The sequence below is a fragment of the Podarcis gaigeae genome (assembly GCF_964106915.1).
Source record: "Podarcis gaigeae genome assembly, chromosome: 8".
NCBI lineage: Eukaryota > Metazoa > Chordata > Lepidosauria > Squamata > Lacertidae > Podarcis > Podarcis gaigeae.
The window spans coordinates 81,374,818-81,386,932 of record NC_139684.1 but is presented as its reverse complement, the minus strand read 5'-3'; the positions used below and the strand labels follow the sequence as shown (position 1 = coordinate 81,386,932).

At 50.7% G+C, this 12,115-nt stretch overlaps 2 protein-coding genes across 2 annotated transcripts; both read left to right on the top strand.

Moving 5' to 3' along the window:
• Window positions 1-296: 296 nt before the first annotated feature.
• On the top strand, window positions 297-2,897 carry CXCR3 (C-X-C motif chemokine receptor 3). The gene has a single exon (XM_083754142.1). It carries the CDS (start codon window positions 338-340, stop codon window positions 1,385-1,387), a length of 1,050 nt encoding a protein of 349 aa, XP_083610268.1. The 5' UTR covers window positions 297-337; the 3' UTR covers window positions 1,388-2,897.
• Window positions 2,898-6,438: 3,541 nt separating this feature from the next.
• Window positions 6,439-9,581, top strand: LOC310851577 (C-X-C chemokine receptor type 3-2-like). Its single transcript, XM_083754134.1, has 2 exons — window positions 6,439-6,479; window positions 7,838-9,581. Exons 1-2 carry the CDS (start codon window positions 6,441-6,443, stop codon window positions 8,873-8,875), a joined length of 1,077 nt encoding a protein of 358 aa, XP_083610260.1. The 5' UTR covers window positions 6,439-6,440; the 3' UTR covers window positions 8,876-9,581.
• Window positions 9,582-12,115: the final 2,534 nt, after the last annotated feature.

Here is a 12,115-nt window from a genome sequence, read left to right as displayed (position 1 = left end):
AGGTAGTTATTTATCACTTTGACATCTGCTGGAAGGGCGTTCCACAGGGCAGGCGCCACTACCGAGAAGGCCCTCTGCCTGGTTCCCTGTAGCTTTGCTTCTCGCAATGAGGGAACCGCCAGAAGGCCCTCGGCGCTGGACCTCAGCGTCCGGGCAGAACGATGGGGTGGAGACGCTCCTTCAGGTATACTGGACCGAGGCCGTTTAGGGCTTTAAAGAGTGGATTTCATGCTCTTTCTTCAGCTCGTAGTGGTGAGGAGGAATCATAACAATTATTATTATTCCTTTTTAGTCTTATGTCTGGAATCCCGGTGAGGAAGCTGACATTGCCTCTTTCATGGACAACAGCACAGACCTCAACTACTACTATAGCAGCAATGACACCTTGCTCTGTGGCTCTGACACCACCCAGGCCTTCAGGCGCTATTTCCTGCCTCCCTTCTACATCCTGATTTTCCTCCTGGGGCTCTGTGGGAACGTGATGGTGATTGCTGTCTTGCTGCGTGCCAAGGAATCCCTACCTGGGACGGATGTCTTCATCTTGCACCTGGCTGTTGCAGACGTTCTCCTTGTCTTGACCCTTCCATTCTGGGCCGTCCAGGCCGTGCACAGCTGGGTCTTTGGGGACGTCATGTGCAAGATGGTTGGCAGCGTTTTCAAGATCAACTTCTACGCTAGCATCTTCTTCCTGGTCTGCATCAGCTTCGACAGGTACCTCTCCATTGTTTACGTCATTCGCATGTACAACAGGGGCAGGTCCTCTCTCATCCTCCTCAGCTCGTTGGCCGTTTGGGTCCTCTGCATTCTCCTCACGCTCCCGGATTTCATCTACCTGACCTCTGAACCCGATTCCCGCCAAAACACCACCTCGTGCACCCTCAATTTTCCCCCGGGCTCGAGCTCAGCCAAGTTCTTCATCCGCATCTTCAGCCAACTTCTTGCCTTCTTCCTCCCACTGGTAGCGATGACCTGTTGCTACATCAGGATCATCCTCAGCCTCATGAACTCCAAAGGCTCCAAGAAGAACAAGGCCTTCAGGGTCATCCTGGCTGTGGTGGTGGTCTTCTTCCTCTGCTGGACGCCCTATCACTTGGTGGAGTTTATTGAGAACCTGATCGACTTCAACGCCCTGCAGAAGGATTGCGAGTGGGAGGCCAAACTGGACATGGCTGAGACGGTCACCACCAGCTTGGGGTTCTTCCACTGCTGCCTCAACCCACTGCTCTACGCTTTCGTGGGCGTCAAGTTTCAGAACAGGTTCCTCAGCCTTCTTGAATCCTTTGGCTGTGTCAGCCATGCGTTCCTGCAGAGACATGCCAGGAGCTCCAGCCACAGGAGAGATTCAACTTGGTCTGAAAGCACAGAGGCCTCCTACTCGGGGCTCTAGGAAGCCTAGAGTTTCCCTGTTCATACAGAGTTTCCCTGTTGTTGAGCCAGCCAGCCAACAGCTTTTAAGAGAGTCGAAAGTGGCATCCCTTCTCGATGTACCCATGCATTTACATTGCCCCACTCTCAACACCAACCAACCTGGGTTTACAGATTTCTGAAATAACACCCACACATGCCCTTCACAACCTATTTACCAGGGGTGACAGTCAGATGAATGTTCACACTGTGAGCAGCGGTTGTTTTTTTCGTACCGCTTTTTAAAAACAGCGAAAAAGTTATCACTAGGCTAGCGCTGAATGGAGCCTCCTGGGGTCTGGGCCTCAATGTAATTCAAAAGTAGGCTTCCAAGATTCCCTTCAAAATATGGGTTTGGGGATTTCGATTCTTGAAACGTCCATTTCCATCCACAAGGATTTTCTAGTTGTTGTTTTTTTGAAAGCTTTCTGGTCAACATAGCTATTTCACACTTCACTTACACAAGTCACACCCCTTTGGTGTTTACGTTCAGGTTTTGTTTTTTTCTTCACTTCCTCACCACAAAGTCTCAGACGAAGAGTTGTGACTTCAGAGTTTCTGAGACTCGCACCCAAGACATTTTGAATGTATATATTTTTGGAACTTTAAAGTTTAATTCACCTTCCGCCCAGTGAGCAACATGGAACCAGAGTACTTCTGGGATTCCCACAGATGTCTAGTTGGCCGCTGTGAGAGTGGGGTGTTGGTCTAGCTAGGTCAGGGGTATGGAATCCTTTTCCACCAAGGGCCATGTTCCCTTCTGGGGGCCACATCCCAGTGGTGGGTGGGACCAGAGGCAAAAGCAGGTGAAGGAACAAGTGTGCATTTTTTACTTTTGTATTGGGGAGGGGGAGAGAGGGAATACAGCATAATGTCCAAAGGTGAGGATTCTGATATGCACACACATTTCTCCATCCATGCAAGCAAAGGCAGGACCACAGGCCAGGGGCACATTCCTTCCAGAGAGGGTAGCCAAGTGGGGGGGGGGCAGGGGGCCGCCACCCCAAATGTCTCCATGACACACCCGCATGCCCTGCAGTGCGTGTGAGTGACACCAGGACGCCCTGTGACATCCACACATGCTGGGTGGCATGCTGACATCACGTGGCCTAGGGCCACTCAGTCACGGGGGCAAGGCAGCTAGCATGCTTCCATGGAAGACCCTCCAAGTGTCCCTGTTTTCCAGGGAAGGTCCCAAATTCACAGAAGCCGCCTCAGCTTCTGACTTGATCCCGGAATGTCCCACTATTTCTTAGGACATCCCTATTTACATCAGAGAAATCTTGGAAGGCACGGAGTTTTGCGACCCCCTCAGCCAAAGAGATAAGTAACTATACGACCTTTAGAAGACGTCTGAAGGCAGCCCTGTATAGGGAAGTTTTTAAATGTTTAATGCTTTATTATGCTCTTTTATATATTGGAAGCTGCCCAGAATGGCTGGGGCAACCCAGTCAGATGGGCAAGGTATAACTAATAAAATTACTATGGAATAAGACGTCCCTGTTTTCATCGAAGAAATGTTGGGGGGATGCTCTGAGATAGACCTTTGGCCTGATCCAGCCTGGTTATATTTCCATGGGATGTCCAAGGGAGCCTGTTGAATCGGGTGCTGGAGCCAAATACTGGGGAAGACTGATGCCTTCACACCCTGGTCAATAGCTTCCAGCTGCCCCCTGTCAGAAGCATGATGCTAGGCTAGATGAGCGCTTGGTCTGACACAGCAGGAATCTTCTAAGGTTTTTAGGTCGGTTCCATGAGCGCCTGAGCATCTCATCTGCCACAGCTCTGCTCGCAAAGAAAATATGTCATGTTTAAGTGCCAGTACCTGCAGCTCCCAGAATTCTTTGGGGGAATCCACAACTCTTCATAGTGGTATCATAGCACTTTAAATGTGTGAATGTGGCCCTAGTAGATCACCAATTAAAAGGGAGTCCAGTTGAATGAAGGTCCCTGCGCCACCTTGTGGACAATGTCGAAAACTAGACACCCAAGTACAAGATAAGGTTTGATCACACAACATGTATAAATACCTGTACAGTATGCACTCTTTAGATGTTCAAATAAACATGTTTAAATCTGGGTGTGTGAACCCTTCCTCTGGAAAGCTCCATGCTTGTTTATTCTAGATGACGTAGGCTGCAATACTCACCCCACTTACCTGGGAGTCAGCCCCACCGAATTCAATAGGACTTATTTCCACGTAGACACCGTGAAAATTGCGCAGCAAAACAACAACTAAGATTTACACTCAAGCGCAATATGCGGGTGGGGAACAGGATCTCACCCACCAGCCCAGTGTGTCCGGAGGCAAAAGCAAACATGTCTTCTCTATCCCGGCAAGCAAAAGGCGCAATCACATTTCAAAGAGGCATTTGATGTTGCTTCGTGGCCAAGTGGGGATTTGAACCCTGGTCTTCCCAGGTCCTGGTCCAATACTCCAACCACTGTACCATTCCAGGCAGGCAAAAAAATTAGGGTGCAAAGCAGGCCTGAGGGGAGGGTGTATGGGTAATGAGGGGGCCTGGCCTGTGGAAGCATTCCCAAGGGCCTGATAGAGCCTGTTTAGCCATGAAACATTGCATTGCAGGGGGGTTGGACTAGATGACCTTTGGGTCCCTTCCAACTCCAAGATTCTATGATTCTGTGAAAATATTTTCTGTTGTTCTAGGCTGCATCAACAGAAGCATAGTGTCCAAATCAAGAAAAGTCAGAGTACCACTCTATTCTGCCTTGGTCAAACCAGACCTGTTCAGTTCTGGGCACCACAATTTAAGAAGGATATTGACACAGAGGCGGTCTTCCCCTTAGGGCCTAGTGGCTCGTTGAGCCAGGGTGCCGGTCTCTCAGGGGCGCCCCATCGAGGTGGGGGAGCTGTATGGCTTTGCCGGCGGCCTCCCCTTTCCCTTCACGCCGCCAGATGGTTGGTGGGGCGCAATGAGCCAGTAAGGCCTATGGCTCCGCTGCCGCCACCACCTCCTCTCCCTCGGCCGCGGGAATCCCCTCAGTCGCTGCCCGCCGAGCCACTGTCGTCTGAGGGAGTGGCGGGAGTGGGAGCGGCTCCTGAGGGGCCTCATCTGCGTCAGCGGTGCCTGCCGCCCCACCACCACCACTCTCCAGGGCAGGGGCAGCGGCGTGGCAACCGCCTCCTGCCCCTCAAGCCGCTGGGCAGCAACAGCGAGAGCCCTGGCAGCGGGCTGTCGTTGTCAGGGAGCAGAGGAGGCGCCCTGAAGCCTCGCACCACATTGGCAGCGTCTTCTGTGGGTGGCGGCTCCCTGGGCTGCGAGGTGGTCCACAAGTTGGGCTCCGAGTTCTAAATTCCTGGAAAGGGATTGGGCGCCAGAGAGATCTTTGCGCCACGGCGCTGGATGTGCTTAAGACAGCCCAGTATTGACAAGCTGAAATGCGGGCAGAGGAGGGTAGCTGAGATGATCAAGGGTCTGGAAACCAGGCCATATGAGGAACAGTTGAAGGATCTGCGTATGTTTAGTCTGGGAAAGAGGGGGCTGAGAAGAGATATGATAGCCATCTTCAAATATCTCAAGGGCTGCCACATGGAAGACGGAGCAAGCTTGTTTTCTCCTTCTCCGGAGTGTAGGACTCGAAACAATGGCTTCAAGTTACAAGAAAGGAGATTCCGACTAAATATCAGGAAGAACTTTCTAGTGGTAAGAGATGTTTGACAGTGGAATGGTCTCCCTCAGGAGGTTGTGGACTCTTTCTTCCTTGGAGGCTTTAAGCAAAGGTTGGACGGCCATCTGTCATGGATGCTTTAGCTGAGACTCCTGCATTTCGACTCTACATTTATATGATTCTATGGAGACTCAGCAATAATAATAATAATAATAATAATAATAATAATAATAATAATTTATTTGTACTCCGCCCATCTGGCTGGGTTTCCCCAGCCATTCTGGGCGGCTTCCAACAAAGATTAAAAATACATTAAAATGTCACACATTAAAAACTTCCCTGAAGAGGGCTGCCTTCAGATGTCTTCTGAATGTCAGGTAGTTGTTTATCTCTTTGACATCTGGTGGGAGGGCGTTCCACAGGTGGGTGGCACCACCGAGAAGGCCCTCTGCCTGGTTCCCTGTAGCTTGGCTTCTCGCAGGGAGGGAACCGCCAGAAGGCCCTCGGCGCTGGACCTCAGTGTCCGGGTAGAACGATGGGGGTGGAGATGCTCCTTCAGGTATAGTGGACCGAGGCCGTTTAGGGTTCTAAAGGTCAGCACCAACACTTTGAATTGTGTTCGGAAACGTACTGGGAGCTAATGTACGGTAGGTCTTTCTGGACTGGTGTTATGTGGTCTCCGCGGCTGCCCCCAGTCACCAGTTTAACTGCTGCATTCTGGATTAGTTGTAGTTTCCAGGTCCCTTTGAATGGAGGGAAAGTTGAATACCCTTGTGTTAAAGGTAAAGGTAAAGGGACCCCTGACCATTAGGTCCAGTCGTGACCGACTCTGGGGTTGCGGTGCTCATCTTGCTTTATTGGCCGAGGGAGCCGGCGTACAGCTTCCGGGTCATATGGCCAGCATGTCTAAGCCGCTTCTGGCAAACCAGAGCAGCACACGGAAACGGCGTTTACCTTCCCGTTACCTATTTATCTACTTGCACTTTGCCTTGCTTTTGAACTGCTGGGTTGGCAGGAGCAGGGACCGAGGGACGGGAGCTCACCCTGTCGCAGGGATTCGAACCGCCGACCTTCTGATCGGCAAGTCCTGGGGTCTGTGGTTTAACCCACAGTGCCACCCACATCCCACCCTTGCATTAGGCTGCCATTAAATGTACAGGGCCAGGAGAACAGGCTCACTGCTTCTTGACTTCCCCATCTGGGACGGTTTTGCAATGGGGGAGGGTTTCTTGGGTTTCACCTTGTTTTCCGTCACTGCAGCAAACGTTGGCGTCTCCTCCGGATTTATGACTTGGGCCACTTCCACATTTGGAGGTGAGGGGAGGAGATGTGGGGAAGGTGCAGCAGGGCCAGCCTTACCCCATAACTTGAGGGCTCAAAGCAATGGTTTGGTAGCAGAAGCAAACATGTCCGACGACTGGGGAGATTACTCCGATTACATAGAGGTACGTAACTCTCCCTCCGTCTAGCAACAGGGATAGCTGCCAGCTCCGCCAATGTTTGGGGTTTTAAAAACTGGCCCTGCTCCTCTGCCTTTAAGCTAGGGTGAGCTGGTGGGGAGTTGGGAAAAAGGGCAAACATCCTGCGCCTTTAATAGCGATGCAGAAGAGGAAGGTATAGCTTGTTGCTCAGAGCACACGCTGTCAAAATCAACTCTTCTACAACATGCCAATTAAAAGCACAGGAGTCCCTGTCCTGTTTGTCACTTGGCCACCTTTAAGAGCAGGCTGAGACACGTTAGCGATGTTCACATACACACACTCGCAGATGCCCCTTTACCTGGGGTTGGCTTGGAATAAGAAAGCTGTTTCCCAGATTGTGAAGGGTTGCCAACTTTTTTTCATCCAGGGCTCTTCTGCCTCTCACCAGTGAATTATAGGCTGGAACCCATTCGTTCAGCACCTGCTTAAAGTCCTCCCTTATCAGTGGGACTCCAGGCATGGCTATTTTGGATTGGACCCTGTGCCTTTGCTATGGGGAGGCCTGCGTGTGAGGGTGTCACACATTAAATTGGGTGGGGGGGGGAGGCTTGGTGAGAAAATGTGGAGTCCTCAAGGCAGGCTACCAGAAGGTTTTCTCACCGGCGACCCAAACACTTTGACAGATTTCCCTCCCCCCTCATTCATTCATTGTTAAATATGTTAAATAAACTCGAAGTTAAAATGTGGGGTGGGGGTGACAAAAACAAAACAAAACATCTCTTCTTTACATTCCAAATTTGGTAAATAAATAAATTTGAAATTTGGGAGGGTGACCCCCCAAAACTTTTTTTACATTACAAGAACAGGGACCCACTGTCTGAGAAAAAATGAAAATGTTTAATGGACACATTTTGATGGGACTGGGGAGGGCATATAAAGCTCTTTGGGTATCACAGTATCACGGGTCTAGGTCAGCAAACGTCACCGTCACCGTTATTTTAATCAACATTTCGTTTGTGTTATATGTGTATGACGTAGTGGAGGGCTGGGCGGAGGCATCCAAAAAGCTTTCGGCTTCTTGACCCCATAGTAGGGGACTCTCAGGAGCAGACAGTTTTATTAAAATCTGAAATAAAAACGGTGACACATTTTTGGGGGCGGTGGCTTTTGTGGGGGGGGGGGGATGGCGCCAGATGCAACCCACAGATCAGCTTCTGCTGCTTCTGCATTTGCCTCCAAACCTTTGAAAATTACGAAACCCAGTGGCTTTGTCCCGAATTCAAAAAACGTGCCGTGAATTTGTGCTGGAAGATTTCCTTCAGGACGGGTGAGTTGAATCCCCAGAGATTCCCCAGCTCACTGTCTCCCTCTCTCCTTCCTAGTACCCCACGGGTTACCCCGAAATTGATCCCGGCACGGCCCCCTGCACACAGGATGAGGTGGGCACCTTCTCTCGTTATTTTGGCCCGGCAGTTTTCTCCATGGCTTTTGTGGTGGGCTTGGTCGGCAACGGCCTCGTGCTGGCGATCTTGGGCCGGCGCTCTTGCCCTTGGCTCTTCGCGGACTGCTACCTCTTCCAGATGGCCGTCGCGGATCTGCTGCTAACCTTCACTCTCCCTTTCCGCGCCGTCCAGTTCACCCAGGGCTGGGTGTTTGGCGAAGTCTCCTGCAAGCTCGTGGGAGCCATTTCCACCATGAACAGCTACAGCACCGTCTTCCTCCTGACGTGCCTCAGCGTGGAACGCTACCTGGTCATCATTCACGCCATGCAGCTCCACCACCTCGTGAAACTTCCCCACACCTACGTCCTCTCTGCCCTTGTGTGGATCGCCTGCTTCGGCCTGTCCGTGGTGGACCTCCATTTCCGTTCCGCGACCTACGTGCCACAAGCCGGGGCCGTCATCTGCCACCTGAGATTCGACGTCGGGCAAGCAGAGTCTTGGCGGTTGGGACTGCGCTTGGTCTCCTTCCTATTCGGCTTCTTCTTGCCTCTCCTGGTAATGGCGGTTTGCTATTTCCGTGTCTTCCATCGCCTGCGCCAAGCCAGCATCTTCTGCAGGCACCAGGCCGTGCGTATCCTGCTGGTGATTCTGCTTCTCTTCATCCTCTGCTGGGCGCCCTTCCATGGATTCATCTTTGTGGACAGTCTGCAGCGCCTGGGCCACGTGGCCCGAGACTGCGCCAGAGAGAAGATTCTGGATTTTGGGTTGCTTTTCACTGAGAGCATGGGCCTGGTCCACTGCTGCCTCAACCCCCTGGTGTATGCCCTCATGGGGGTCAAGTTCCGGAGAGAGCTTTCCATGTTGTTCCGTTGTCGGGACAGGGATGTAGAACGCCAGCGCAACATCTCCGACTGGGAATTCAGCCAAGCCACAGAGCACACCATCACCCGACCCGTAGACTATTCCATCATGATGTGAGCATTAGGGGCGAGAGGAAGGCTTATTCAGAGCACCAGATCTCTTTCCCAAAGAACTGGAACCCCAGGAGAGAGAGAGAAATCACGGTTTGTTAAGTACAGTGGTACCTCGGGTTACATACGCTTCAGATTACATACGCTTCAGGTTACAGACTCCACTAACCCAGAAATAGTACCTCAGGTTAAAAACTTTGCTTCAGGATGAGAACAGAAATTGTGCTCCGGCGGTGCGGCAGCAGTGGGAGGCCCCATTAGCTAAAGTGGTGCTTCAGGTTAAGAACAGTTTCAGGTTAAAAACAGACCTCCAGAACAAATTAAGTTCTTAACCCGAGGTACCACTGTACAGCAATTTAATTCACTGAAATTGTAAATTCTTGTTGTATACATTCGCTACGTGTCTAAATTGGATTGGTTCATAACGGAATTCTGGTGGTTCTCATGTGATTGGCTAACGTTGGTCACATGGGAGGTATCCAATGAAGGAGAGACTCCTTTATGCGAAGCATGAGGACTGTGTGTTAGAATCCACTGTGAACACTGCTAAGTGGAGCAGAGTGCTGGACTGCTTCTACTTGAAAGAAAGTGAGCAACGCTGCAGGAGAAAGTAAAAGTGGGAAACTCTCATAGGAGCTGCGAAGCATGGCCCAACTGAGACACTGAAGGCTGGAAGTGCTAGGAAGGGAGGAAAATACAGTTGTTTGGAAGTTAGAAGAGACTGTAAGCCCATGCTTGGAGAAGCATGTGGCTGTATATATGATGTTTTCATTCATCTATTGTAAGTTTCTGCAAGTAAAGTTTTTGAATGTTAAAGTCTGGATATGGGTTTGATTTCCAAATAAGGTTGTCCGTTAGATAGACGATTTGAGCTCCTTAGCTGTGATTTCGCTACTCTTACTTCAACCTGGTTATAGTGGAAATCAATATTTAGTATCATTTATTGGTTTATAGATATATAATATAGTTCAGGGGTAGGCAACCTAAGGCCGGGGGCCGGATTCGGCCCAATCTCCTTCTCAATCTGGCCCGTGGACGGCCTGGGAATCAGCGTGTTTTTACATGAGTAGAATGTGTCCTTTTATTTAAAATGCATCTCTGGGTTATTTGTGTGGCACAGGAATTTGTTCATCCCCCCCCCCCAATATAGTCTGGCCCCCCACAAGGTCTGAGGAACAGTGGACCAGCCCACGGCTGAAAAAGGTTGCTGACCCCTGATATAGATAGATGACAGATGGTAGATAGATAGACAGACAGACGATAGATCCCAGAGACAAAGTCTTATTTCTTCAGTCTGTCTCTTCCCCTCCTGCTTCGTCTTATCAGAGGCCGGGTGGAGAAAGGGAAACCTCCCCCAAAGTGGAAGGTTCCAGCTTTGCAACAGCTTCAAAGGTGGTTACAAAACACCGAGCACGCAACTGACATCACCCTCACAGGAATTACTGTAAAGATCATCTCCTGTCTTGGTCAGAGGAAGTCGGTTGTGCACAACCTCCTCATCCTGAGGAGCAGGTTTCGTCATCACCCTTCAAGGTGTTCGGTTTGCGGAGATATCTCTGAACCCTTAACTGCTGATTGCCACTTCCTCCTCTCTCGTTGGCCTGCTCCTGTGCCTTTAAACACCACCCCAGAAACGTAGGGATGCCGCAGGTGAAGAAGCCTTGTCTTGTAGGAGAAGCTTCAGCTACCGAATGCCACGTGTCTACCGTGACAACTTGAGCAGCAAGGATTGCACACCTGCTACTGTTGGACTCGTGTCTTGTCTTGGTAATGGACTGGATTACAGCCAACAAACTGAAGCTCAATCCAGATAAGACTCAGGCTCTGTTGGTGGGTGGTTCCCTAGACCAGATGGCTGGGAGCTCACCTGCTCTTGATGGGGTTACACTTCCTCTGAAGGAGCAGGTTCGTAGCTTGGGGTACTCCTGGATCCTCTGCTGTCGCTTGAGGCTCAAGTGGCCTCAGTGGTCCAGAGTGCCTTCCATCAGCTTCAGCTGGTGGCCCAGCTGCACCCCTATCTCGACAGGGACAGCCTAACTACTGTTGTCTATGCTTAGGTATCCTCAGGGTTAGATTCATAGAATCATAGAATCATAGAGTTGGAAGAGACCACAAGGGCCATCGAGTCCAACCCCCTGCCAAGCAGGAAACACCATCAGAGCACTCCTGACATATGGTTTCCTAATGTTTAGGTTGCGTGTTTAGACCTTTCAACCTCCCCCTTAAATAAATTCAGACAAGACTCAAATTTTGGTTTGGTTTTTGGCAGAATTTAGGCCACAACTTTATTGATTACAGAAAGTGACTGGTTGCATTCGACTAGCTCCCTGCACCGTGGCAGGTAGTGCTGCCCAGGGTTCCAGCATAGGTCAGCCAAGGGTGAACACCTGGATAAGCAGAAAGCTGGGAACAGACTATGTCCACCACCCAGATGTCCCCCTGGACTCAGGCACAGGCACAACCCCTCTCAGGGTTGACCAAACTATTGAGTCCCTGGATTCCTTTAACAGAATACCCTTCACATAGGGATGATGAGAGTGTTCTCCCATCCCTATCACCTGAACCAGAGCCTACCCGGTAACCAGAGCCACAACCTTACAAGTTGTGACGATTTGCTACGCGGCAGGCGCAACCCAAATGGTAACAGTCAATCAGCCAAGTGAGGAAAATTCTTGCCATGCCCCTGTCCCAATGACAGACGACACACGACGGCATAGCAAGGTCAAGCGCTAAAGCCCTAAAAGTAGGGAGAGGTGGGTGGGTGTTCTGATGCACTGGCCCAAAAAGGAAGCTCAGGGTGACGCGCATGGGCATAAATAGGTCCCTCGATCTGTTTGGCTAGGGCCCCATTGGCCTGACTAAACCCAGCATTGAGGAACCTACCAATAGGTGTCAGAGGCTTAGTGCTGTCCAGCTGGCCATAGATAAGACTCCGGGCTCCCAGCCAGTTCCAAACAATTGATTTATTTGACAAAGTTCAAACGTACATCTCCAGCGTTTCCATTAACCTCCTTCCCCTTGTGCGCAGTTGCTCCCTCTAATGTTACTTCCTCCTTTTTTTCACCCAGCATGCAAGTCTGCGAAAACTCCTCCCCTTACTTCCTCTGTGTACAGCATGACGTGTCCCAGGCTCAGCCTCCTCCCCCTCTACGTCAGACGACACGCTGCTGATAATCTCTTTAGGCACTCTATAACTGCTGGTTTCTGTCCTTTCATCTTTTCCCGTTTGCCTCTCCCTGACAATAGG

Bases quoted from the DNA above. Each gene is read 5' to 3' on its own strand.
- CXCR3 (XM_083754142.1), top strand. From the start codon at position 338: ATGGACAACAGCACAGACCTCAACTACTACTATAGCAGCAATGACACC.
- LOC310851577 (XM_083754134.1), top strand. From the start codon at position 6,441: ATGTCCGACGACTGGGGAGATTACTCCGATTACATAGAG. The intron at 6,480-7,837 runs GTACGTAACTCT...TCTCCTTCCTAG, and splicing joins ATTACTCCGATTACATAGAG to TACCCCACGGGTTACCCCGA.